Genomic DNA, 21847 nt, shown 5'->3' on the forward strand with positions numbered 1-21847 from the left:
CAGTCCCCGCAGGCCAAAAAAAAACCCTCACTCCAAACGTCAAAAACCGTCACAACTACACTTTCAAAAAGCATCGCCAACGCTCCAAATCTGTGCAATTTTCTGTAGAGACGAATGAAGCAGAAAGGTTTCAAGTCTCTTTAAAAATCAATGAAAAAAAATGGTGCGATTTACCCTCACTGGCGATGCTTTTTAAAAGTGTAGTTGTGAAGGGTTTTGACGTTTCGTGCGTGGGATGGCTGGGGGATGGCGGGCCCAAGGGGGTTGGCAGATTGGCTTACTTCATTTCTCCACTATCATTTGTTGCATTCCAATCAGAGCTAGCGGCGCATTTCGACGATACGTTTGGTAGGGAAAGGAGGCACCGGAACCACGAACAAAGCACAATTAGCAGGCGGGATCAGATTACGGAAACGGCGTTTGCTTCGGTCGTCCCACGTTCTGGTAAGTAAATGTGCACTGGAATGTGTGTGGTTTCGCAGTGAAAATTAGTCAACAGAAAGTCAACAAACGAGGTAGTGAAAAAAGCGAGTCGGTGTGTGTGCGTGAGGAGGAAAACTTTCCTACAGGTTCCCACTGCCAGGGAGCGCTGCCCTGTCCCCAAAATCTAGAAATGGCTCCATTGTTGGATTTGTGAACAATGGTACCATAGGTGCACGCCCTGTTTATGTGATTCTGTAATCGATTAGGTTAATTACCTGCGATTACGGGTAGCGCGATTGATCCGAGTTGTGACCGATCGGATTACCCCTTCCCCGATCCTAATCCGGCTAGGAGCATCTAACCAGTGGGATTCGTGTCCGATTTAGCTTCCACGGAAGAGAAATACAATGAAGGATCTCTGTAATCTAATTGGAAAAATACCTCCAGTTCGAAGCGCGATTAATCGATTGCACATTTCATTGAACGAACATTTAAAGGAAACGGTTCGAGACACGATACTAACGGTACACATCTCTCCGTTCGGTTGCACCTTCTGCTGCGTGGGGGTCTTGGTGTTCCCCACGTGGCGCGCATCCCCAGTAGGCCGTTTTCCTACCCCACCCTACAAACGAATTGCACAAGCGGAATGGTGGAAATGAAGTGATGCGTTGGAAAAAGGAGAAGCGCACAAAAAAACAACAATCCTCAAACGTTTTTCTTGCGGAGTTTCTCCGTCCATTCGTAATGCTGCTGCTGCACCCTAGTTACGCACCCCGTTTGTGTGTTTGCTTTGCTCGATTTCGTTTTAGCAATCATCATCATCATCATTACCGCCAACACCAACCCAGTCCAACGCCCAGTGAAGCAGTGAAAGAGTTAAAGAAGGAGAAAGAAAGAGAGAGGAGAGAAACGATCTCCTTCCCCACGACCCCGGAGAGTGGAAAATGTTTCGACAGTAAAAGAAACTGTGTAACAAACACCGACGACGACGACGACGACGCACATCTTGGTCTTGCACAGTAAACGATTTCCGCCGAGTTCGATCGCGGTAGGCGCTGTGTAAGTCCTGATTTGGGTTGCGTACGGCGGGCTTTGCGCGGCACGTACGTACAGTTACGTACGTCGTTCGTTTCCGATTTAACGCTTTGCCTTTCTTCGGTTTCTTTTGCTTTTTTTGCAGCGATCAGACCACACGCGCACGAGTTACCCGAGGAAGAAGGGCACACTGTGACAACGGGCGAAGGAGGCGCTGCGTGTGAATATGAATATTAATCGTTACCAGGCGGCCAAAAACTTGCAACCGGCCCGTTCCCTGCGCACTGCACCGAACCCCAATGGCCGCAATGTGCTCGGCGACTTTGGCTATCCTCCGCATCTCGTGGACACGGCGCCGCCGGCCCACGAACATCAGCCCCGTGCCGGTGCGCACCTGCAGAACGGTGCGGGCGGCCCGCTCCCCGTGCAAGCGCACCAACGGTCGAGCAGCCAGTCGCGCAAGCACGATGTGCTGCGTACCCCCCAGCCGGGAGCGCACGGAACCGGCGCGGGACGTTCGATTACGCCAGCCTCGCCCGGCAGCTTAACGTTCAATGCCAGCACGCTGACCGTGGGCTCACTGTACCAGGTGACCGTGTCGTACGTGCAGAACGGCCCGAAACAGTTCATGGTGCAGCTGCACTCGTGCCACACCGCGCTAACGCAGATGATGAGCGCGCTGGCCCGGGTGCCGCTGCGGGCGATCAACCGCAAGCTGCAGCTCGGCATGGCCTGTCTGGCTCGCTTTTCGCAAAACCACATGGTGTACCGGGCACTGATCACGGCGCTGGGTCAGGATGGGAATTGTACCGTTTCGTTCGTCGACTACGGCCACTCGGAAACCGTGCACCCGGGCAGCCTGTTCGAAATTCCGCCCGAATTTCTCCGCTACGAAATATTCTCCACCCGGTTCGCGCTCTCGAACGTGCGCCGGCTGGAGGATGTGAACGCGGACGTGGCCGGGATCTTCTCGCGGCTGGTCGCCGGGAAGGTGCTGTCGCTTAAGGTGACGCCGCCCGAGGGTGCCGCCTTCGTGTCGTACTGTGAGCTGTACGAGAGTGGGGAAAACCTGTTCAACCGACTGCAGAAGCTTTGTCGCGAGCAGGTGTACCGGTACCCGGCCCTGGCCAGTCTTCAGCGTGGTGCTAGCTATAACGTGGTCATACGCTACATCGAATCGTGCTCGCAGTTCTACGTCCACCGGCTGGACAATGTGGCTGTGTTTGATAAAATGATGGACGATTTGATCGTGCACTGCCAGTCGAGCGGTACCCCGGCGGTGGTGGGCGTTGGCGACGCGTACGCCGTCAGTCTCGATCCGAACGATTACTACCGGGCGGAGGTGGTGGAAACGGATCCGAAGATCCGGGTGCGACTGATCGATTACGGCAACATCATCACGGCGCAGCGCGTGCAGCTGAAGCGGCTGTCGCCGGGCTTCGTTCACCAACGGCCGGAAGCGTTCGAATGCTGCCTGGAAGGGTTCGAAGGATCGACCAGCGATGATCTGTCCACGCCCCAGCTCGAAATGCTCTCCGAGGGTGTTGACAAGGAGCGCAAACCGTTCAAGCTGATCGTGTGCGATGTGCGGGACGGTAAAACGATCGTCAATCTGCTGGACGAGTCGGAAACGCCCGTACTGAACGTGTCGAAGAAGCTGCTGAAGCTGAACAACCCAGTGAAGTTTGTGAAGGATTCGGCCAACAATCAGCAGAAGCAGCAGCAGCAGCAACAGCAGCAGCAACAGCAGCAGCAGCAAAATAACAAACGACTGTCTGGGGGACCAGTTGGCACTGCAAAGGGTGATCAGCTGGGAACGAGTGGCGATTCGGGAAAGGCTCCGCTTTCCTCCAGTGGAGTTTCCTCCGGCCAGGGCGACTGTATCGATCTGACCAACGACGAATGGAGCGGTGGGCCACCGCTGCCGGGCAATCAGAGCACGGCGTACGATCTGCAAACGGGCGGTAATTTGGCCAGTCCTCCGCGCAATGCTCGCTCCGGCGGTGGTGGTAACGCTGGATATGGACGTGATAGCAATCACAGTAGCCGTGACTCGTCGACCAGCAACAGCAAGCAGGACGTAAAGCGTGTGGCGGCAACTGGCGCGGCTACAATCGCGCCAGCTGGCGCACGTAATGACATTCCAAGGTTCAATAAGGAACGGTAAGACGAACCCCCTGGGCCCTGGAATTACACTTCGAATGCTCCTCATACCTTTGTCTTTCTTTTTCTCCTGCAGAACCCAAATGCCGTACTATTACGAGCATGATGATCGTTGTGCAGAACCGAACAGCCCTCCAGCCAATGTCCAGGGGTCGGTCGGTGGTGCTGGTGGTAGTAACGAAGCGAAGCGAAACGAACGAAACAAGATGGATGTGCGTAATGCGGCACAAGATCATGCAAATACTGCTTACGCTCCAGTGGTTTCCGCGGAAAGGTGAGTTTGCAGAACGTCGATGATCGATTGGAATGGAAAAAACGGTTTTCATGGTCTTTTTGAAGTGTTTGTGTGATGGTAGAAGCAGTGCTGCAAAATGTCATGAGCCTCACAAGATGTTCACCATGAGCATTCTTTCTCGCTCGGTCTGCTTTGATTGTCTGTAGGGTCAAACACTCGGCACTCGAGCATGTTCGCGCACCGTATATCCCCCATGGCTATTATGATGATCACTGACACATAATTTTGGGACCAAGAGTTTGTTGCACAAAATGTCACCAAGCATGTGATGGTCATAACAACTGTTTGAGTCTCACCTCTGATCATCACAGTAGAGCTCGTGACGTTGACACGATTTTGTTTCAGCCGGAATTTGTCTTGACTATGTCAGTGACATTTTGCAGAACTGATCACAGTAAAAAAAGTCATGACATAGTGACTGACCAAGCGTTGGTCGCAAAAATGTCACGAAGCATGCATCGGACACATCAATCGTTTTGAGTATCACCTCTGATTATCACAAATGAGTACGTGATGCTGACATGGATTTTTAAAGTGAGACTTTTTTATGACATTGACAGTGACATTTTGCACTGTACTGTATAGAAGTCACTTTTGAATGTTGTACAGCTGTGCAAAATATAGCAATAATTGAATTTCTCTTTATTTCCCATTCCCAGCAACGCTCAACCCGCCGATGAGTTCCTGCCGTACCGCAGTACCTTCCCGGAGCAGACGGTGCCGTTGGACACGAAGCAGGACGTGGTGCTTTCCTGGTGGTACTCGCCGGAACAGTTCTACGTCCGGCTGCGCTCGGAAGAGGACAAGTACCACGAAATGATGAAGCAACTCCAGAAGTACTATCGCAACAAAAGCAACCAGCAGCTGCACCAGCAGCAGCTGCAGCAGCAGCAAAGCACCGGCGGCGGCAAGGCAGCAAAACCATCCACCGGCTCGATCGTGGTCGTGCGCCACCCCAAACACAACGCGTTCTACCGTGGGCGCGTGCTAAAGTACAACGAGTCGGCCCAAAAGTACAAGGTGGAGCTGGTGGACGGCGGCAACAAGCTTGCGCTGTCGGCGAACGACCTCTGGCTGGTGGAACGACGCTTCACCCGGCTCGCCCCGATGGCGATTGCGTGCGCCCTGCCCGACGTCCGGTTGCGCTGTGAGGTGAAGGAGCTGCAGAGCCGCATCGACTCGTACATTAGCAACGACAAGCAGTTCGAGACAGTTTTTGTGGAGCGTGTCGAGGGTGGCAAGTATCACTGCAAGGTGAACTCGCTCGGGCGCGATCTCAAGGAGCAGCTGCTGGAGGATAATCTCATTGCCCAGGTTTACGTTGGTATGTGGGGATACACCGAACGGATGTATATCCAAGCGGTTATTTTGAGAACGATTGTTAAAAATGTTTGTTTTTAACTGTGCAGATATCGATCTCACCCGACTGAAGGGGCAAACACTGAAGGTGCAGCTGGTAGAGGTTAAAAGCTTGAACGATTTGCGTGTGAAGCTGCTCGGCCATCAAGCGATCTTCTGCTGCCGAACGGACGGCTGCGATTCGACCCTTTCGGCTGACGACACGGTGGCGGAGCTGCGTGAAAAATGGCTCCAGCGCTACTGCCTGGCACAGGTGGTCGATGTATCAAACGATGAAAAGTATGTGTTCTTTGTTATTGCCCCTAAAAAATAGATAACAATATCTCTTGACATGCGTTTTTTCAGATTGATACTTTCCCTGCTAATACCCGCGCTAACGGGCCAGCCGGAGCCAACGATCGCCGAGATGCCGGTGCTGATGAGCAACTTCAACGTGTACGTGACGCACGTGGAAAGCACCAACTGTCTGTACGTCCAGAACGCCCGCTGGAACGAGGCGATCACCAAGCTGGCGGACGAGCTGTACGAGTTTTACGAAAAGCAGCAGAGCACCGTCCCGTGTGCGAACCTCGCGATGAACGAAATGTGTGCTGCCAGGTCGCAGGACGACGGGAACTGGTACCGGGCGAAGATCGTCTCGCTGCAGGACATCGAAAAGATCGAGGTATTGCTGGTGGACTATGGCTTTCGCGAGCAGATCAAGCATAGCGAGCTGAAGGCGCTAGAAGCAAAGTTCCTCGAGCACAGTGCGTTTGCGCATCGGGTGCATCTGCCGATGGCGGCCATTGCCGGTGTGGAGGAGGAGCGCATCAAGAGTGAGATCAGCGAGCTGACGGGGTCGTACGAGCTGTCGCTGAAGGTGGTCGAGTTTAGGAACGGGATCTGGATCGTGGACATCACCTCGAACGATTACAGCATCGTGAGCGTGCTGAAGGATCGTCAGCTGGTGGCGGATTTGGATTACGAAACGATACTGAATCAGCGCCAATCGTCCACACCGACGCCGGGCGGCCCTGCAAGACCGTCGATCGAGGATCACGAGGCGAAGCATCAGAAGATACGGGCCAAGATTTGTCATGTCGATAATCCGAGTCAGCTGTTCATACAGGTAAGCCGGATGAGAGGGTCATTAGGGTTTAATGTTTTAATTCAAAATATGTTCTCACTTCTCCATCAAAATTCCCTCGCCAGCTCGAGAGTGATCTTCGAGATTTGCATCAGCTGCAGGAAACGCTTCAAATCATTGCCTCATCACTGCCGCCGCTGCGCGACTTTTCCGCCGATCGGTACTGCATCGCCCAGTATTCGGCCGACGACCTCTGGTACCGGGCGCTCATCATCGACAGCCACGACGATCTGATCATCCAGTTTGTCGACTTTGGCCACACGGACATCGTGACGAGCAACAAGAAGAGCACGCTGCGCGACATCAACGACGATCTGATGAAGTGGAAAATTTACGCCAAACAGTGCGCGATGCTGATCCAACCCGCCTCGGCCGAGGTAGAGGGCAGCAGCGCTGCCGCGTCCGCCTCCAAGGGGGGACGCAAAAAGACGGCCGCCTGGAAGGAGGTGGCCACCACGATACTGCGTGCGCTCGACGAGGTAGAGGTACACTTTTTGGCCGAAGCGCAGGGCGTACACTACATCAGCGTGCGCAGCGGCGAGAAGGACATTGCCGAGATGCTGGTGGAGAAAAAGCTGGCCACCCGGCTGCTGTACGTCCCGTCCGGGCAGCGCTGCTTCACCAGCCACACGGAATCGATCGACGAGTTCTACCTGCAGCTCGAGCGGGACGTCAATCCGCTCGACGTGATGGGCAACTATCTGGCGGACGTGAGCAAGTTTGCGGACGTGGAGGAGCCGAAGGTGAACATGATCTGCTTGGCCGAGTTCGCCGACGATACGCTGTGGTACCGGGTGCAGGTGCTGGCCATACCGAAGCCGGGCGAATACGAGGTGCAGTTTATTGACTATGGGAACCGCGCCACGGTGCAGAAGCTGAAGCAGCTCGAGCCGAGCATTGCCGAGCTGACGCGACTGTGCGCCAAGTGTGCGCTGCGGCTGCCGGAGAACGTGAAGAGCTGGTCGGAGGCGGCACAGGAAAAGTTTGCCGAGCTGACGGCGATGGGACAGACGGTATTTACGGTGCAGCTGCACAGCCCGGGCACGTCGTTCGCTACCGTGGAGCTGTTCCACGAGGGCCGCAACATTGTGGACCAGCTGGTGGCGCTGTGCGAGAAGGGCACCGGTTCGGCGACGGATGCGATGAGCGCTAGCTTCTTCCTCGGGGACGATAATCGGCTGGACGATAGCTACCAGCTGGAGGACGATAAGGTGCACGTTAGCCACGTGAACTCGCCGGCCGAATTTTTCATCCAGTTCAACAACAGCTTCGATGCGCTGCGCAACATGGAGGAGCTGCTGGCCGCCAAGGCGAAGCACTGCGAGCCGATCGCGGAGGGCGACATCCGGAATGGGCTGTTCTGCTTGGCGCAGCTCGTGCACAATGGGAAGTACTGTCGGGCGCTCGTGCTGGCGGAGGTTCAGGGCGGTCAGGCGACCTACCATCATGTGCTGCTGGTGGACTACGGGTACCGGGCGGCGGCAACCGATCTGCGCAAGATGCCCCCGAGCATCGAGGAAATGTCCCGGCTGGCGAAGAAGTGCTGCCTGGAGCACTATCTGCCGACCGATGAGATTACGCTCGGTTCGGTGCGTTGGAGCCGGCTGCGCAGCCGGCTGACCGAGCTGGCCGACTCGGGCAAGGCTGTGTTTACGTTCGAAATCGTACGGAATGATTGTGATCCGCTCATCATACGGCTGTTCACGCCCGGCGGGGTCAATGTGGAGGATTTGCTGCGAGAGGATGCCGTCGACGAAATCGTGGTGGGTGATGATATGATCAACAGCGCTTCCGGTACTTCCGCTGCTGCTAGTGGTGGCGGTGTTAGTTCGAGCGATACACTTAAGCGGGCCAAACCGAAGCAGGCTTTCTTCAGAGCGAACAGCGATCTGGAGTTTCTCGAGAACAACTGATCCGTGTGTGCGTGTTGGTTTGTGCTCTTTGTGATGCAAAAAAAAAAAAACGACCGTTACACCGGCACCGATCGACGATTTCGCTTCCCGCCAGAAGTGCAATACGCTTCGAGTGCACAAAGGAATGCGATGCGGTGTGGGAGATATCCTTCCCCCTTCGTGCGGTGTAACGATGAATCGAAAAACGCGATAAAGAGAGGTATAGATTTAAGACACATTAAATTTCTTTTTTTTTGTTATTGAATTAAAATATGCACTCATAGAGGTTTAAATTGTAAGTTTGATGATTTATACTCACTCATTCATTCATTCATTTATGATTTTGTTGTTGCTGTTGTTTTAGTGAAGCGTGTAACAGGCTCAAACGAATTTAAACTAACATAAATACGCGCCGCATCGTCATCATCATCATCTTCGGAATTTCATTGCACGATTCATTTATGCGTGGTATTGTCACGTTTACGTTATTTCATCATATCTTCACTAAACTCTGCACTGATTTTATCCAGCTAGTCGAACACACTTACAATGGTCGTGATTCCGGGGGATGTGTAGAAGAAACTAGGCAAAAAAAAAACGAAAATATTAGACCGAGTGAGAGCCGCATTGAACTGGAATTACAACCAAATGAACTCTACATCTCTCATCAAAGAACTATTAATAGACTCATTTTATGCTAACGTATGCAAATTATTGTTTTTCACGAATATAACGCCTTAAACTATTAAACGAATGATTTGAAAAATGTGCCTTCCATGAAAAAAAAAACTTCCATCCAGAGCGCTACCTCTATCAGTGGGCGATGAAGTTAGAAGGGAGCCCCGTGTTGTAGAAAACAATCTAAAACACTGAAGCCTTACAGTAAGTGCCTTACATTACATTGTGATTGTTGTTTCGTTATAAAGGAAAATCTCCAGTGAGTGCAGTCCTCGCAAAAATGAATCCAAAAACAGAAGGTGAAAATGCAAAGGGCTCTCCATTATCTGGCGTGCAGCTATAATAACATTGTACAAAATCCCTTTCGTTATGCGACATGAGAATAGTGTGAGTGAGGCACAACAATCAAACAAAAATGTTTGGTACAACGACCAACCGTCGCGAGCATTAAACCGCGTTAAACGCACCAACAAAATGAAGGAAACAAAACTAAAAAGGGTTTATCAATCCCAGATTGTTACTATTTATAACTATTACTCAGCACTGTTGTTGTTGTTACTAAAACACATCCCGAAGAACTTAAATAAAGCGCTATCGTACGCGAATGTGTAGCAAAAACAAACAAAAAACGAGTTTTAATTTCTCAAAAAGAAAGGAAAGAGCTAAAGTGTTAAGTAAGGTGAAATTAGATGAGTATATTGCTAACATCGTTGTTTCCGCATCGCAATTAAATCGACATATTATTATCTCGCAATTATCTGACATTGCATTCGTGCAACTATGGTAGAAGAACCTCCTTTCCAGTGGCTGTTTCCTACGAGTTTCGTGTTAACAAAGTCGTTTGTGTGTCGTTTGCTCTACGCTTAATACACATCCAATGTGTTTAACTAATAGCTTGTTCGTGTCGGATGATTACAATTTAGCTCGGAAGGGTCAATCCATTTATTTACAATTAACGTTATAATCATTGCAGTATTCCGTAGATATTATCCTGAGTGGTCTGGTTTGTAAGTGTTGTGTGTGTGTGTTTTGCTGCTTCATACTTTAACAACGCGTCCGTCCTATTCCTTTTTTACTTTTCTCTATGTACTATGGGTCATCTCGGTAATTGAAATAATGAGTTTCAATTAGGCTATCATGCTTTCGCTGAATTCTTCGCAGCCCTACGAGTTTTGTATATCCGGAGTAATTAGGAAAAAAGAAGTTAAGATAAAAATAACAAATTGTCAGCAACCGCAAGGAAAACAACAAACACCGTGAGCAAAATGGATAATACCTAGCTAATATTGCTTGAGTCCCTAAATGTCCCTGAATGTATGTGGTCAGCAAAAAAAATGATGTTGAAAATAATTAAAATATGGATATTATTATCATGTGAATTAAAAAAAAACGGATAATAATGTCTGCAACTAAGCGGAGCTGATTGTCATAGAAAGGAAACATACGACACAATTCAAGTTTTATGATTCTTATGACCCACCTCCCCCCCCCCCCCCCCCCATTACGGTATAAATCAAACCCACGCGAATACGTTAACTCTTAAGCAGTAAAAGCACACAAACTAGACAAATACACTTAGTTAGCGGTCGTAAGGAGAGGGACACAAACGCTGCATCGTGGGTCTCTGTCTGGGTTCAATCCGACTCGGACCCATCGCTTCCTTCGTTATCGCTGTCCTCGAGTTCTGGCATTGGGAAGCGCAGGATTGCCGCCACACCGGTGAGCTGGGCGAGTTCTGGTAACGACGGTAGAATGAAGAGATATTATTAAGGAGCTCTCTACCAAATGATTGCAAAGGGGGGAAGTACTTACGCTCGCCGGAGACATGCATACTGGAGAATATTTTGACCTCACCACCGGAATCCCGGACCGATTCTACCAGCTGGACGTACTCTTTGCGTGTGGCCAAATCTTGGCATCTGTGTAGAATACAGGGAGAAGAAGAAAACATCAGATCCCAAAGTCCACGAAAACCCGTGACGAAAACGACACCCGGTGAGAACTTCCCAGACGGCACGGCAATGTTAGGTTTTAGACGCGATTAGGTCGTTACAAATCACGGAAAAAACACCAAGACAACAAGATCTTCTAAAAATAGGGAAAGCGACGCCGTTTTTACGACATTTTGCTGCCATTTCGGCGTATGATTCACCTACTAAAGGTTACGCCCAAACTCTGTTGTGTTGTTGATCGCGTCTACGCGTTGCCTTTTCCAAAGTCTTACTTGTTGGGTGTTACAGGTAACAGGTGTACCTTTAGTGAAGCGATACTCTTCAACCCATTTCAAACTTAGAACTGTTTAGTAGGAGGTAGGTATGCTTTGGATTGTATTGGAAGATATTTTTGGAAATCTCTTTCCTGATCGTAAATTTCAGCTCAGAGAGATCATTTAAAAGCATCACCTGATTCTCGCATTCCCGGCACATCGCAGCAACCGACGCAAACTGGTAATACTTCTCCCTCATCCGTTGCCCGACGACGACGGGTCCTTTGCCATCTAGTAAACACGGAAAACGTGACCATCGCAACGATGACGATTTATGAGTGCGCGGCGACGATGTTGTGTGGTTTTTTGGGGAAAAATAGAGACCGCGAAGACAGGGATCTATTTATAAGACCCTTCCTCTTCTCGCCGTACGAGTTTCGGAGTTTCGGTAGCGCATCGGTTCAACGTGTTTCTCGTGCCAGATTTTCCATTTATTGCCACCCCGCATCAGCATTTGCATGGGTCCAACGAGTCCAACGACTGGCAAACGTCGTGTTGCTGTGGTTGAAGAAATAGCCAGCCAACTACGCGGCTTTCCATTCTTGTGTTTTCATGCCAACGGCTTCCCAAAATCCCATATCCGGAAGACGTAGCGGACGGAATGTAAACAACATCGCAAAACAGCTCGCAGCTCGAGAAACATTGTTCGTGTAAATCTTACGGAAAGTGAAAAGATCTATTTTGTTTACAGCAATCGATCTTAAGAGAAGGTGTGTATGTACGTGTGTGTGTGTGTTTAAAGGGGGCATCATCATGTGCACATTCCTCGGGGATGCATTCTAGCTGAGCTCCGGATGTATTGTGGGTCATGATGTGCACATGTTAAGCTGAACCAACTGGACCGACGGACTTGCGCAGCTTGTGGATTCTGTCTGTTCGTCTTCACAAGTTAAAACACCCCACACAAACTACGGTAATTATTAGCTGCACTGCTTGAATCAGTGCCGCCGCTCGGTGGGCCAAAGTGCAACGGCACCAATAAATATGGCCAGCGGCAATTTGGCCGGTACCATATTGGTGGAGAAGGAGCATTAAAGTCGTCGCGTGAAAGGCCGGGATTAAGGCGTAGAGGCGCGCACGGTACGGTGCAGGGTGTTGTTGGTGTAAGTAATTATAGCTTCACCCCGCCAATATTTCCCAATCTTTTAGGCACAAATCTGTGCAAAAATCAGCCGGGGGGGGGGGGGGGGAAGGGAGTAATATCTGTGCGAGTGTCTGCGAGGCGCGCTTGTCACCTTGGAATCGTGTGATTCCAGCAAAAAGTCACCACTGAGGAAGAACAGCTCGGGACAGGGTGATGTGCTCTCGTTGCAACATACCTGCCTTCCAGTTGCTAGTAGCAACGATACTTAAACCAAGCAAGCCGCAGCATGCTAACGGGGTGCGATGTATTTTTTGCAGACCGGTTTTGCGGGATGGAACCGTTAAAAATGGGATAGTGATTGAGAGCGCGCGTGGTATGTTTGCTTGGCACATTATCATCAGGTACCGGTAACGCGGTAACTCCAAACCGTAAAAAAGACACTGTCCTCATTTTGGTGATCACATTTTGGGTTGGAAGAAGATGATTCAAAATCAAAACCAGAACAAACGTTTTTAAAATAAATGCAGATTCAATACTGTATACTTCGACAGGCGATGATCCCCCTTCTGGACTTATGCTGTTATGTCATCAATGGTCTGTGGAGTGATTTTTTTATAGGTTTTACTTGCATCGTCTAGGTCTAATTGTTCCATGGAGGAAGAATATGCTGGTAGCAAACTCTCACCACAAATCTGTTCAAAATCAGCTCAGTTAGAGCCCTTGAGGCCCTTGCTTTGTACTACTGTTGCAACATATCGGAAGATCCAGAACAAGACGAGGTTTATGTAGATCAATGGGAATCCGGAGGTCTGCCGGACGACCGGTTTACCGCCACGGCGAGTCTGAAAACCGGTCTCGCTTGGAAATTGGAGAGCGGGAGATTGTTAGATGAGCTAGGAAATTCCAAGAGCGAACCGGTTCGCTCGCAAAAACCTCTCTCGCCACCGGGTAGATAGCGTCGGTTTCTACAGCAACCAAACTGAGAGATGGGCACGGTGATTTGAAATAGATTCAAAGTAAAATGTTTGAATTTTTAATTTTTAATTTTTAGTTTTTAAGGGCAATTCACAGAATCGATATCCATTTAGAAGAATCTGTTGATTTCTAATTTATATTAAAAAAAATCAATTGATCATAATTAATTATTTTTGGAGACCATCTAACATAAGTTATCCAATGTAGGATAAAAATAAAAAAAAGATTTAAAATTACATACAAATGTTTCAAATATTCGACAGCATCTAGCTGCCTATCTTTTGCTCCGTTAAACGCTCTCCAGCGAGAGAGTCAACATTTTACTGAATCACATACGCTTGCCGCACATCCCTATCTACAAGGCGGCGGCGCAAGTCGGTTGCGTTCGCTCGTACTTCTACGCGGCACACATCGTCAACACAAAGTAGTAAGGGACGCGCGATCGCAGCAACCGGTTCGAAGCGCTCGAAGATTGCGTGTAGCGGAGCAAAAAGAACCTTCCGCCGTTCGTAATCGTAGCCGTAGCAAAATGAAGCAGAATAAGTTCAGTGAAGAGTTCTTCAAGAAGTGTCCTATTTCGTAAACATTCATTCAAACAAGGTTGTCATCAGCAAAGGGAAAGCAAAATCCGGCAAAGGTTATAACACTGAAATCCCCAGTTGTGTGGCAGTGTGTGCCAACCCAAACGGAAGAAAAGTAAAAGTTGTACATTAAGGTAAACACAACCAAATTCCCTTCTCGTTTCTGAGGGTGTCGCGCGAAAGTCACGTTTTACCGATTTAAATGCGCGTTGAAAAGGGAAAAGAAAAAGCAATAGAAAGACGAAGCAATCTACACACATCAGGAAGCAACAGTGTGTGTGCGTTTGTCTGTAGTGTTTGTATTTTCGTCGCCGACTTTGTGTGTTACGCTGATCAGCGGCACGTGTGTGACGGCCCCGAACATCAGTGGACTGTTTGTGCAGATGTGCCAGAGGAGAAAGTCCCCCGTGTGTGTATTTATGTTTGTGTATGTGTGTGTGTGTGTGTCTGTGTTTGTCGCTTCATTTGATGCTTTCTTTTTATGCTACCGCGAGACGACTACAATTTCTCTCTCTCTCTTCTCTTTCAATCGTTTGCCTCACCCATCGAGACCGTTTGCGTCTAATGATGCGCCGCACATGGTTTTCAATTGCACCCCGGCGTGTTTGGGGAACCCCCTGGTGGGGGGACGAAGGTGGCGCAACCACGCTGATTTAATTGATGTAAACTGCGCACCACAACACAGCGGAAAATTCGAACCACTCATAAACCGATCTGTCACGCTCGCTTTCTCTGTGCGCGCCCCTCGGGGAAAATCATCGCGGCATAATGACAGCCGCCCCCATCCCTCCACATACGTCCGGTCTGTCTGAGTGGAGGTTTCCTTCACGGTGAAAAATCGTGCAAAGTGCAATGTTCGTGACAGATCGGGTGTGATTGATTTGCGAATGCAGTGAAACAAGAAAAAAAAGGAAAGGAAATGCAATCACCCCTCTCCTTAGCGCTATATCGTTAGAACGACAGTCTAATGGAGCTAAGTGCGGCAGGAGATTTATCACATTACAGCTTGTAATTAGTCGTAGGAGGCCACCTCTCACCGGGGAAACAGAGTGTAATTAACTGCAAAGCTCCTCTGATCGGTACGAGACCATATACGCGAGGCGCGGTATCCCATAGCAACAAGTCCAACGTTCCGCGATAGAATGCGCGACCTTTTGCGCGGGCCCCGTATCTTGTGGCGCGAGATTGTGTTTCCAAAACCGGGTGATCTCTCTTAGTGAAATGCGATCCTTCCTCCACAGTGCTGCTCAGAACGGCGCGGCGTGTTTCTAGAACCCAACAGGGGCGGTGGGTGGGTTTTGTTGTACACACAATGATCTCCCCCCCCTCGTACCCAATCTTGGACATGCGTGGACACATACAGCTGACAGAGCAGCGCTCTGAATCCGCCCCAGTAACATACCAAGTTCTTACAGATCCATTAGAGAAACTCACTCATATTCGCGATCACCACGCAAAATTCCGGTTTTTATTTCTTGGCAGCTGCCTACTCAGGGCAGCGCGCCGTGTACGTAACACACCACCCCGGCAAAGATTTGTTTGTGACTTGGGAGTATTTGGGCGGAGAACCGCCCAACAAGAGAACAATCCGTCGCCAGATGATAGATTAAAATTCTTATCGCGTCCTTTTTGTGTGTCTGCTGTGCGTCGTCCAGTCCCGAGAGAATCCGTCAAGGTCTGATGGAATTCCACAAACGTGCACGTTGTGTTGTGTTGCGTGGCTCAACATTTAAAGTCCGTGTCTGACGACGGATCTGTATGAGGTAAAATGTGCTGAGTCAACATGGGGGGGGGGGGGGGGGGAGCTTTTAGGTGACAAATGCATCGAAAAGCAGACATGACGATAGGTTCGTGATCCCTTGTTAGATCACAATGAGTTAGTCTTCCATCTACTTCCAGGGACTTTCAGGAAATGAAACGATGTGAACTTCCAATATCGTTTAACAGTAAAGGAGTTCTACAACTCAACAAAATCCTTATCTTGAACCATGTAGAATTGACTACATTAGATAAAACGTAACATCTACCATATGGCTCCACACTACATCAAGCTGGAGCTGCTTGCAAGTATAGCACACCTCCAAATGGGGAGAGACATATAATTAGCTCAGGAAAGACACAGTAATTAGAGATGGCGAAGATAGCGTGTCTGTACCAACAAATCCATGTACAGGGAGGGCGGTGGGAGAGTCTGTTTTGCATCAGTAACTTCAAGATTGCTCTCCTGTCCATTCGTTGCCTTCGTCGATCGTGATCTTTCAAAGATCGCGTGTGAAGATCACCAACAAGGTGCTCATTCTTTGTTTTGATTGCTGGTTATAAAGAATTACAGTTAACTTGCATTCAAAATATGCATCCTAAAGTCTTATTCTTAGTCCAAACCCCCCCCGTCGCCGTAAAAGCACAATGGTATAAATGTTAAATCGCTTTACTTCATTCTTCTCCTACGTCTTCTCGCCGAACTCTTTTTGCTTAACAAAGCTAAATTACCTTTTTCTTTGCTTCCATTCTTCTCTTCAATTTCCAAAGCAGTCGGAGCCGAAGCTACAGCCTTTTCTCCTAACAATAAAACACCGAAACACCGAGGGGAAAAAAAGATCACTCAGATCGCGATCGTACGTACAACGGTGTACAGCAGAGTGGAGGAGTCGTTGACCTTGGAACCAGCGAGCTGGACAGTAACAAATAAAGAAAGATAGAGGGAGAGCGAGAAGCTGGAAAAATCATTGCATGTTCCGCAAGAATTCCATTCTTGCACTCCACAAACGGTCCACAGAAAGAATGCCGATTAGTACACAGGGTAGAGGAGCAGCAGTAAGTCAGCTACCCGTGCCGGAACGCAAGCCGGACTACTACATCGGCCCAACCGGACGTCCCGTTTTGACCATGGGTCTCGATCGAACGAGCCCGGGTACATGTGATTCAGCCAACGGCACAGGCAACAGCAAGTTAAACAAATGCTTATACAACCTCACAATACGGAACGCGGGATATCCCACCAGCAATAACGATCGTCACGGATCTGTCAGCAGCAGCAACAGCAGGAGAGTGAGCAATAAAACCGAACATGATATAACGAGCGCACCGGCGAGAGGTCGCTGCAGTAAATCACCCCCACAGATTTCGGGATCCGGTCGGTTCGGTTCGCCGCCTGACACTGGCGGTCGGCGTCAGCCGATGGTATCGACTGCGGGCGGGTGGTCTTCAACGGCCGCCTATCAAAAACCGGCCAGCAGTGGAATCTGTGGGCCTTCGCCGCCAGCAGCTGCTGCCACGCGATTGCTTGCCGCACGATCATCCGGCGGCGGTACGAGACCTCAATCGGAAGCTACTGGCGGCAGCAGGCCAGGTTCGCTCGTTCTACAGCAACAGTGCAGGTGGGTGGCGTGTGCTGCAAGTGTCAACAGCAAAAGACACCTTTTACTTTGTGCTACTCCATACTCCCACCCCATTTTTATTAGATAAGGGAGCGGGTGGTGACACGGTGAGAGATACGGTTTGCTTTTTGATTGATCGTTTTTTACACACTACAGGGAGTTGATTTGAGTTTGAGGCATGAACGACGTAAGATTGTGCTTAGAAAACGCACCAAAATTATATGCAAAAAAGAGGTTTCGATTCTAAGTAGATCAGAGCAGCGCAGTCCAACGATTGTAAAATGCGCACCAAGCAACACGTGGCGGGGATGAACCAGTTTAGAGTGAGTGTATGTGTACGACGAACGCCACCAAAAGCGCCTTAGTGTAGTCGCGTTGGCACAATAGTAAAACAAAAACACTATTGGCAACTGGTATATGCAAATGGGTCATAGAAAACAGATGGCTTGAGAGGGGGAGGGGGCGGGCTGTCCCCGGCCTGGCATGTTTGCTGGGTCAGCGTTAGCTTTTTAATTCGTGCTAAAGCTCTTTTGCTTTTGCATAATGCTTTGGAAGAAGGGAGGGAATTAGGCCTCCGCCACTGTGATTGTGTTTTTGGCCAACGCGCTAGGGGGGGCAGGGATTAGTTTTGCTTCAGTGGCAACTTAAACTGGGTTGGGCCGTGTTTATTTGTTTGTTTGTTTGAAATGATGCGAAGTATTCAAAGCTCCACTTCCTATTTTTGTGTATTATGTTTCCCAAGAAAACAGTTGGAATGTTAATGATACTGTGCCACGAGGAATGTGTTGTAGATCTACAAATGCAAACAATTCCATGTGCAAGTATCGCATTATCAACACTTGAAACGATACATCACACAGCAACCAACACCATCGGCAAATCGGACGAACGGCAGGGGCATTAACTGCTTGATGTACTGTACAAAACACAAATGCACCCCGATAGCAGTGCGTAACTCGAGCATGTCACTGAGCGTGTACTGCACACTGCCCGTCTGCCGGTCGTCTTATCGAACCGTCCGTGTGTAAATGATGTAAGTTGAGCAATAGCGGAAGTACTCCCAGCTCCTCGAGTTGGCAAAAATAGGATACCAGTTTGAAATGCTAAATGCTGATAAGAAAGTAGGGACTGTTGGAAAATTCAGCCAAACACCTTTCCCTTTTTCTTATCACTTTGTTTTGACCCTCTCATATGTGTCTCTTCAGCGCTTCTTCGTTACTGCGAATTGGGGATTTGGCGATAAGCACCGTGGCGTAATTGAGCTAATATTATAGCGCTACTTCAGTGAGTTATCGGAAACAAGGGGGAGGGAGCTGTGCTTAAGATTGGCGAGAATACGTCAAACCGTCTCCGTGTCCGTATCGCTACTTGTGTTCGTCAATTAGCGCGCGATCCGGCGAAGTGGATCACTTCAAGCGCCGTTTATTGGTCGAATGATCATTCGATTTGTTTGCGCTCATCTGCATGACGGTATGTGCTTATTGCCCGTGGCCTCAAGACAAGACACACTGCTTGGCGTGCCTTTCGTGAAACAATAAATTATGGGTGTGCTGCACGGGGGCCCCATTGATATGCTTGAAACCGAATTCGAAAAACGCTACAGGGCGAGGAGTGCACAACAAATTCATGCTCAACAAACCCTAGCGTGACGGAAAGCGCTCCAATACATGTCTCCTACACGTCGATAATCAAATTACCGACCATGGGTCATGAGAGTCGTTCAATCAGAGTGGTTCGATTGGTTAATGGTGCATTTGTTCCTGCTGTGATCGAGCTGTGTGCTCCATTCACGCGGATGCGATACATTAAATGAAATTCGCTGGCAGCAGCAGTAGGGGTTTCGTTTTTTGGTTTTGGCAATGCGAACGGAGGTGGAAACGTTTTCTTTTTGTTGGTTGGCACAGGGTTTAATTTCGCGCAGCTGCCCATTTTTGGATGGGCACATTATTGCCACCGCGAAGAAGGTCCACGATAGGAGGAGATATTGAATAACAATTACCCCAGTGCGAGTGTGCCTTATATGCCCATGCGTCGCTGGCGGGGTGGGATGGAAGTAAACGAAAAGGTCAATGTAAATTTATCTTCATTTAAATCTTTCTCCTCCCCTCCCCCTGTCGGTGTCCTTTCTGGCGAGGAGGCAATCGAATAGCCAATAAATCCGATGCCTTGAATGTATTAACACAAAAGGGTTGTTGATTTATTGGCTATTGGTCCATGGATGGAACTGGTGGTGAAGGATTTTACATCCTTAAGTACAAAGGAATGAAGTGCATTGAAGCAATATTTGTTTAATGTAAAAAAAACATTTCCCTTTTTCTCTCTTTTTTCAGATATTCCAATCACCACAAGCAGTTGGACAATCGATTAAGCTACCAGCGCAGCTACGATCGCAACATCTTTGGGTACGATCAACCGATGGATCAGATCGTGCTGCCACCGTTGCAGATCTAAAAGAACGGGCTCAACACTCAATGGATGATTCCCCCTCACACACACACTTCCTAGAATTATCTTTAAAAAACTAGATTTAGAACATCTTCTCCGGATGAATCCGTTCCATATTGCCAAGAAAAATAGTAATACCTAAAAGAAAGATCATAAAATAAACCCCCCAAAAGGTGTGTGTTCACTGACCTGAAAAGATTGTCCGAAATTAGCAGCGTTTCAATTGCCTGAGCGTCAGCTGCCTTGCAGACGTGCTTTTTGCCGTAAAATGCCTTTGCCGGTTCGAGCTGCAGCGTGGTGTAGAAAGTTTCCAGCGCTTTCACCTCACCGGCCGCCTTGGTGTCGGACATTTTGGCGATTACGGCCGGATCTTGTAGGACCTCTGAAATAATAAAGAGAATTGCTACATGAAACTATTGCTCGACGGGGGTTAATTTGGGGTTAATCGATACATACCTTTGAGAGAATGCTTGAATCCTGAGGACGCATGAACCAGCATAAATTTACTTTTATTATCTATCAGCACCTGAAGGTGTAAGAAAATTGTATGTTTAAAATCCACTTCCGACATTATTAAATCCCGCGCAATGCGTACCTTGTTGTCAGTCTTTACAGCCTGTTGGAACATATACTCGTAGAACTGATCCTTCACGAAGCCGGGCGACGCGATCAGCACACACTTGACCACGTCGAAGTTAACGTGCCGCATTATTCCCTGCATCACCGCCTCGTAGAACTTGTTCAGGCCCTTCTCGTGCTGCTGCACGTAGCCCTTGCGTTTGCGCGGGATCGCCACATCGATCTTGCTCCGCACCAGCGTCATGCTGGACGTGATCAAGCAGACGTGCGCCAGCCCGTCCTGCATGATGACGGCCGCCACATCGGCATTCTGCGTGACGTCGCACGCCATCTCGATGCGTTCCAGCGCGATCGAGTCCCACTCTGGCTTGGTGAGCGTGAAGGCACGGTTCACCTCCAGATCGATCGTGTGATAGGCGCCCATCTGGAGTGGGAAGGGGACGGAAAGGAGTCGTTCGAATTGAGAATAATGCTTGCTGGACTTGTATGAAGTGCCATTTTACCTTTACGAATTGGTTCTCCTCAATGTTGCGGCCTTTGAGGCGCAGCACTTGAGCCTGCGTATCGAAATCTATCGTCTCGACGCTAATTGTGAGTGTCGTGCGAACGCGGCTGCTGCTGGATGACCCCGTGGAGGATTCATTTTGTACCTGTTGGAAGGAAAAGGAACAGGAACTCCCTTGATTAGAGTGTGGCTTTCATGTAAGCAACGCTTACTTGATCGTTTCTACATACCTTCCGGATCGTGCTGCTGCGAACTTGGTCGCCTTCTGCGATTAGATTGTACGCATGCCACATATCCTCCGGATCTTCGGGCACCAGGACAACACTCCTGTTAGGGCGAAAGCGAGCGGGAAACAACAATACATTTCACATCCGGCACATATTTTCTCTCATCACTTCTTGCTCCTTTGGCATGATACCTACCCATCGCCCGTTTTGTCGACGTTCTTGCGGATCAGCTTCATCGTGGCAGATGCCAGGGGCACTGTGAGCTGTCTCTCGGCTTACTTGTTCGGAAGCAGGAAGGAAAGGAGGCAGGTTTTAATTACCACTTAGACACATGAAACGGTCACAAACGGTGCGGGCGGTACGTTTTCCTGGGCAAAGTTCTGTACATTTTTGCCGGTTAATTTGTTTCCCTAATCGCATCGAAATCGCACGTCGTCCGGACCCGCAAGTGTTTCCACGTTCGAAAATATTTGCTGTTTTGGTTAAAATGTCACTGGCGGGCTGGCTGGCGAAATTATGGGCCACAGATGGCGCGAAGTTTCCCTTGACAGCTTGTTTGTGTGGGGTTGGTTTGGTGGAGAGCGAACTTTTTTTGGTTTTTTGAAAAAAAAAAATGTACGTTTCAAGCCATTTTGTTTGTTTGGGAAAAAGATTCTGAATTCCTTTTTTATGAAAAATAAGACCTAAAATGGAGGAAATTAAACGGAATTCAAGTGAATGTAGCGAACGTTTTGAGAGCACGCCGTGTGGTCGAGGTTGTTTGGAACATTAGCATCTCTCAAACAGCAGCGTGGATGACAAAATCAAATAAGTAATAAATGAACTAAATTCAGTAAA

At 49.0% G+C, this 21847-nt stretch overlaps 3 protein-coding genes across 6 annotated transcripts; 2 read left to right on the top strand and 1 right to left on the bottom strand.

Moving 5' to 3' along the window:
• The first annotated feature begins 6 nt into the window (after nucleotides 1-6).
• LOC5668304 (maternal protein tudor) lies at nucleotides 7-8592 on the top strand. Of its 2 annotated transcripts, none has more exons than XM_061661944.1 (8): nucleotides 7-444; nucleotides 1233-1526; nucleotides 1604-3621; nucleotides 3698-3895; nucleotides 4576-5240; nucleotides 5326-5554; nucleotides 5621-6383; nucleotides 6467-8592. In XM_061661944.1, the coding sequence occupies exons 3-8, from the start codon at nucleotides 1685-1687 to the stop codon at nucleotides 8312-8314; spliced, it is 5640 nt and encodes a 1879-aa protein (XP_061517928.1). In that variant the 5' UTR covers nucleotides 7-444; nucleotides 1233-1526; nucleotides 1604-1684; the 3' UTR covers nucleotides 8315-8592. The 2 variants fall into 2 exon arrangements, with proteins under 2 accessions (XP_061517928.1, XP_061517927.1); XM_061661943.1 differs by having other exon boundaries at nucleotides 238-444; nucleotides 1233-1482.
• A 1054-nt stretch (nucleotides 8593-9646) lies between these two features.
• LOC1277715 (protein pelota) lies at nucleotides 9647-21551 on the bottom strand. Its single transcript, XM_317201.5, has 8 exons — nucleotides 21206-21551; nucleotides 21014-21110; nucleotides 20782-20928; nucleotides 20295-20702; nucleotides 20156-20225; nucleotides 19889-20081; nucleotides 10784-10890; nucleotides 9647-10706 (listed from the first exon to the last, which is right to left on the bottom strand). Exons 1-8 carry the CDS (start codon nucleotides 21244-21246, stop codon nucleotides 10606-10608), a joined length of 1164 nt encoding a protein of 387 aa, XP_317201.5. The 5' UTR covers nucleotides 21247-21551; the 3' UTR covers nucleotides 9647-10605.
• LOC133393990 (uncharacterized) lies at nucleotides 13699-19871 on the top strand. Of its 3 annotated transcripts, none has more exons than XM_061661945.1 (3): nucleotides 13699-14011; nucleotides 16407-17254; nucleotides 19585-19871. In XM_061661945.1, exons 2-3 carry the CDS (start codon nucleotides 16608-16610, stop codon nucleotides 19703-19705), a joined length of 768 nt encoding a protein of 255 aa, XP_061517929.1. In that variant the 5' UTR covers nucleotides 13699-14011; nucleotides 16407-16607; the 3' UTR covers nucleotides 19706-19871. The 3 variants fall into 3 exon arrangements, with proteins under 3 accessions (XP_061517929.1, XP_061517930.1, XP_061517931.1); XM_061661946.1 differs by having other exon boundaries at nucleotides 16410-17254; XM_061661947.1 differs by lacking the exon at nucleotides 13699-14011 and adding an exon at nucleotides 14134-15640.
• Nucleotides 21552-21847: the final 296 nt, after the last annotated feature.

The sequence above is a fragment of the Anopheles gambiae genome, chromosome 3, assembly GCF_943734735.2.
Source record: "Anopheles gambiae chromosome 3, idAnoGambNW_F1_1, whole genome shotgun sequence".
NCBI classification, from domain to species: Eukaryota; Metazoa; Arthropoda; class Insecta; order Diptera; family Culicidae; genus Anopheles; species Anopheles gambiae.

Bases quoted from the DNA above. Each gene is read 5' to 3' on its own strand.
- LOC5668304 (XM_061661944.1), top strand. From the start codon at position 1,685: ATGAATATTAATCGTTACCAGGCGGCCAAAAACTTGCAACCGGCCCGT. The intron at 3,622-3,697 runs GTAAGACGAACC...TTTCTCCTGCAG, and splicing joins CCAAGGTTCAATAAGGAACG to AACCCAAATGCCGTACTATT. The intron at 5,555-5,620 runs GTATGTGTTCTT...GCGTTTTTTCAG, and splicing joins GATGTATCAAACGATGAAAA to ATTGATACTTTCCCTGCTAA.
- LOC133393990 (XM_061661945.1), top strand. From the start codon at position 16,608: ATGTTCCGCAAGAATTCCATTCTTGCACTCCACAAACGGTCCACAGAA. The intron at 17,255-19,584 runs GTGGGTGGCGTG...CTCTTTTTTCAG, and splicing joins GTTCTACAGCAACAGTGCAG to ATATTCCAATCACCACAAGC.
- LOC1277715 (XM_317201.5), bottom strand. From the start codon at position 21,246: ATGAAGCTGATCCGCAAGAACGTCGACAAAACGGGCGATGG. The intron at 20,929-21,013 runs GTATGTAGAAAC...TCCTTCCAACAG, and splicing joins GCAGCAGCACGATCCGGAAG to GTACAAAATGAATCCTCCAC. The intron at 20,226-20,294 runs GTACGCATTGCG...TTACACCTTCAG, and splicing joins CTGTAAAGACTGACAACAAG to GTGCTGATAGATAATAAAAG.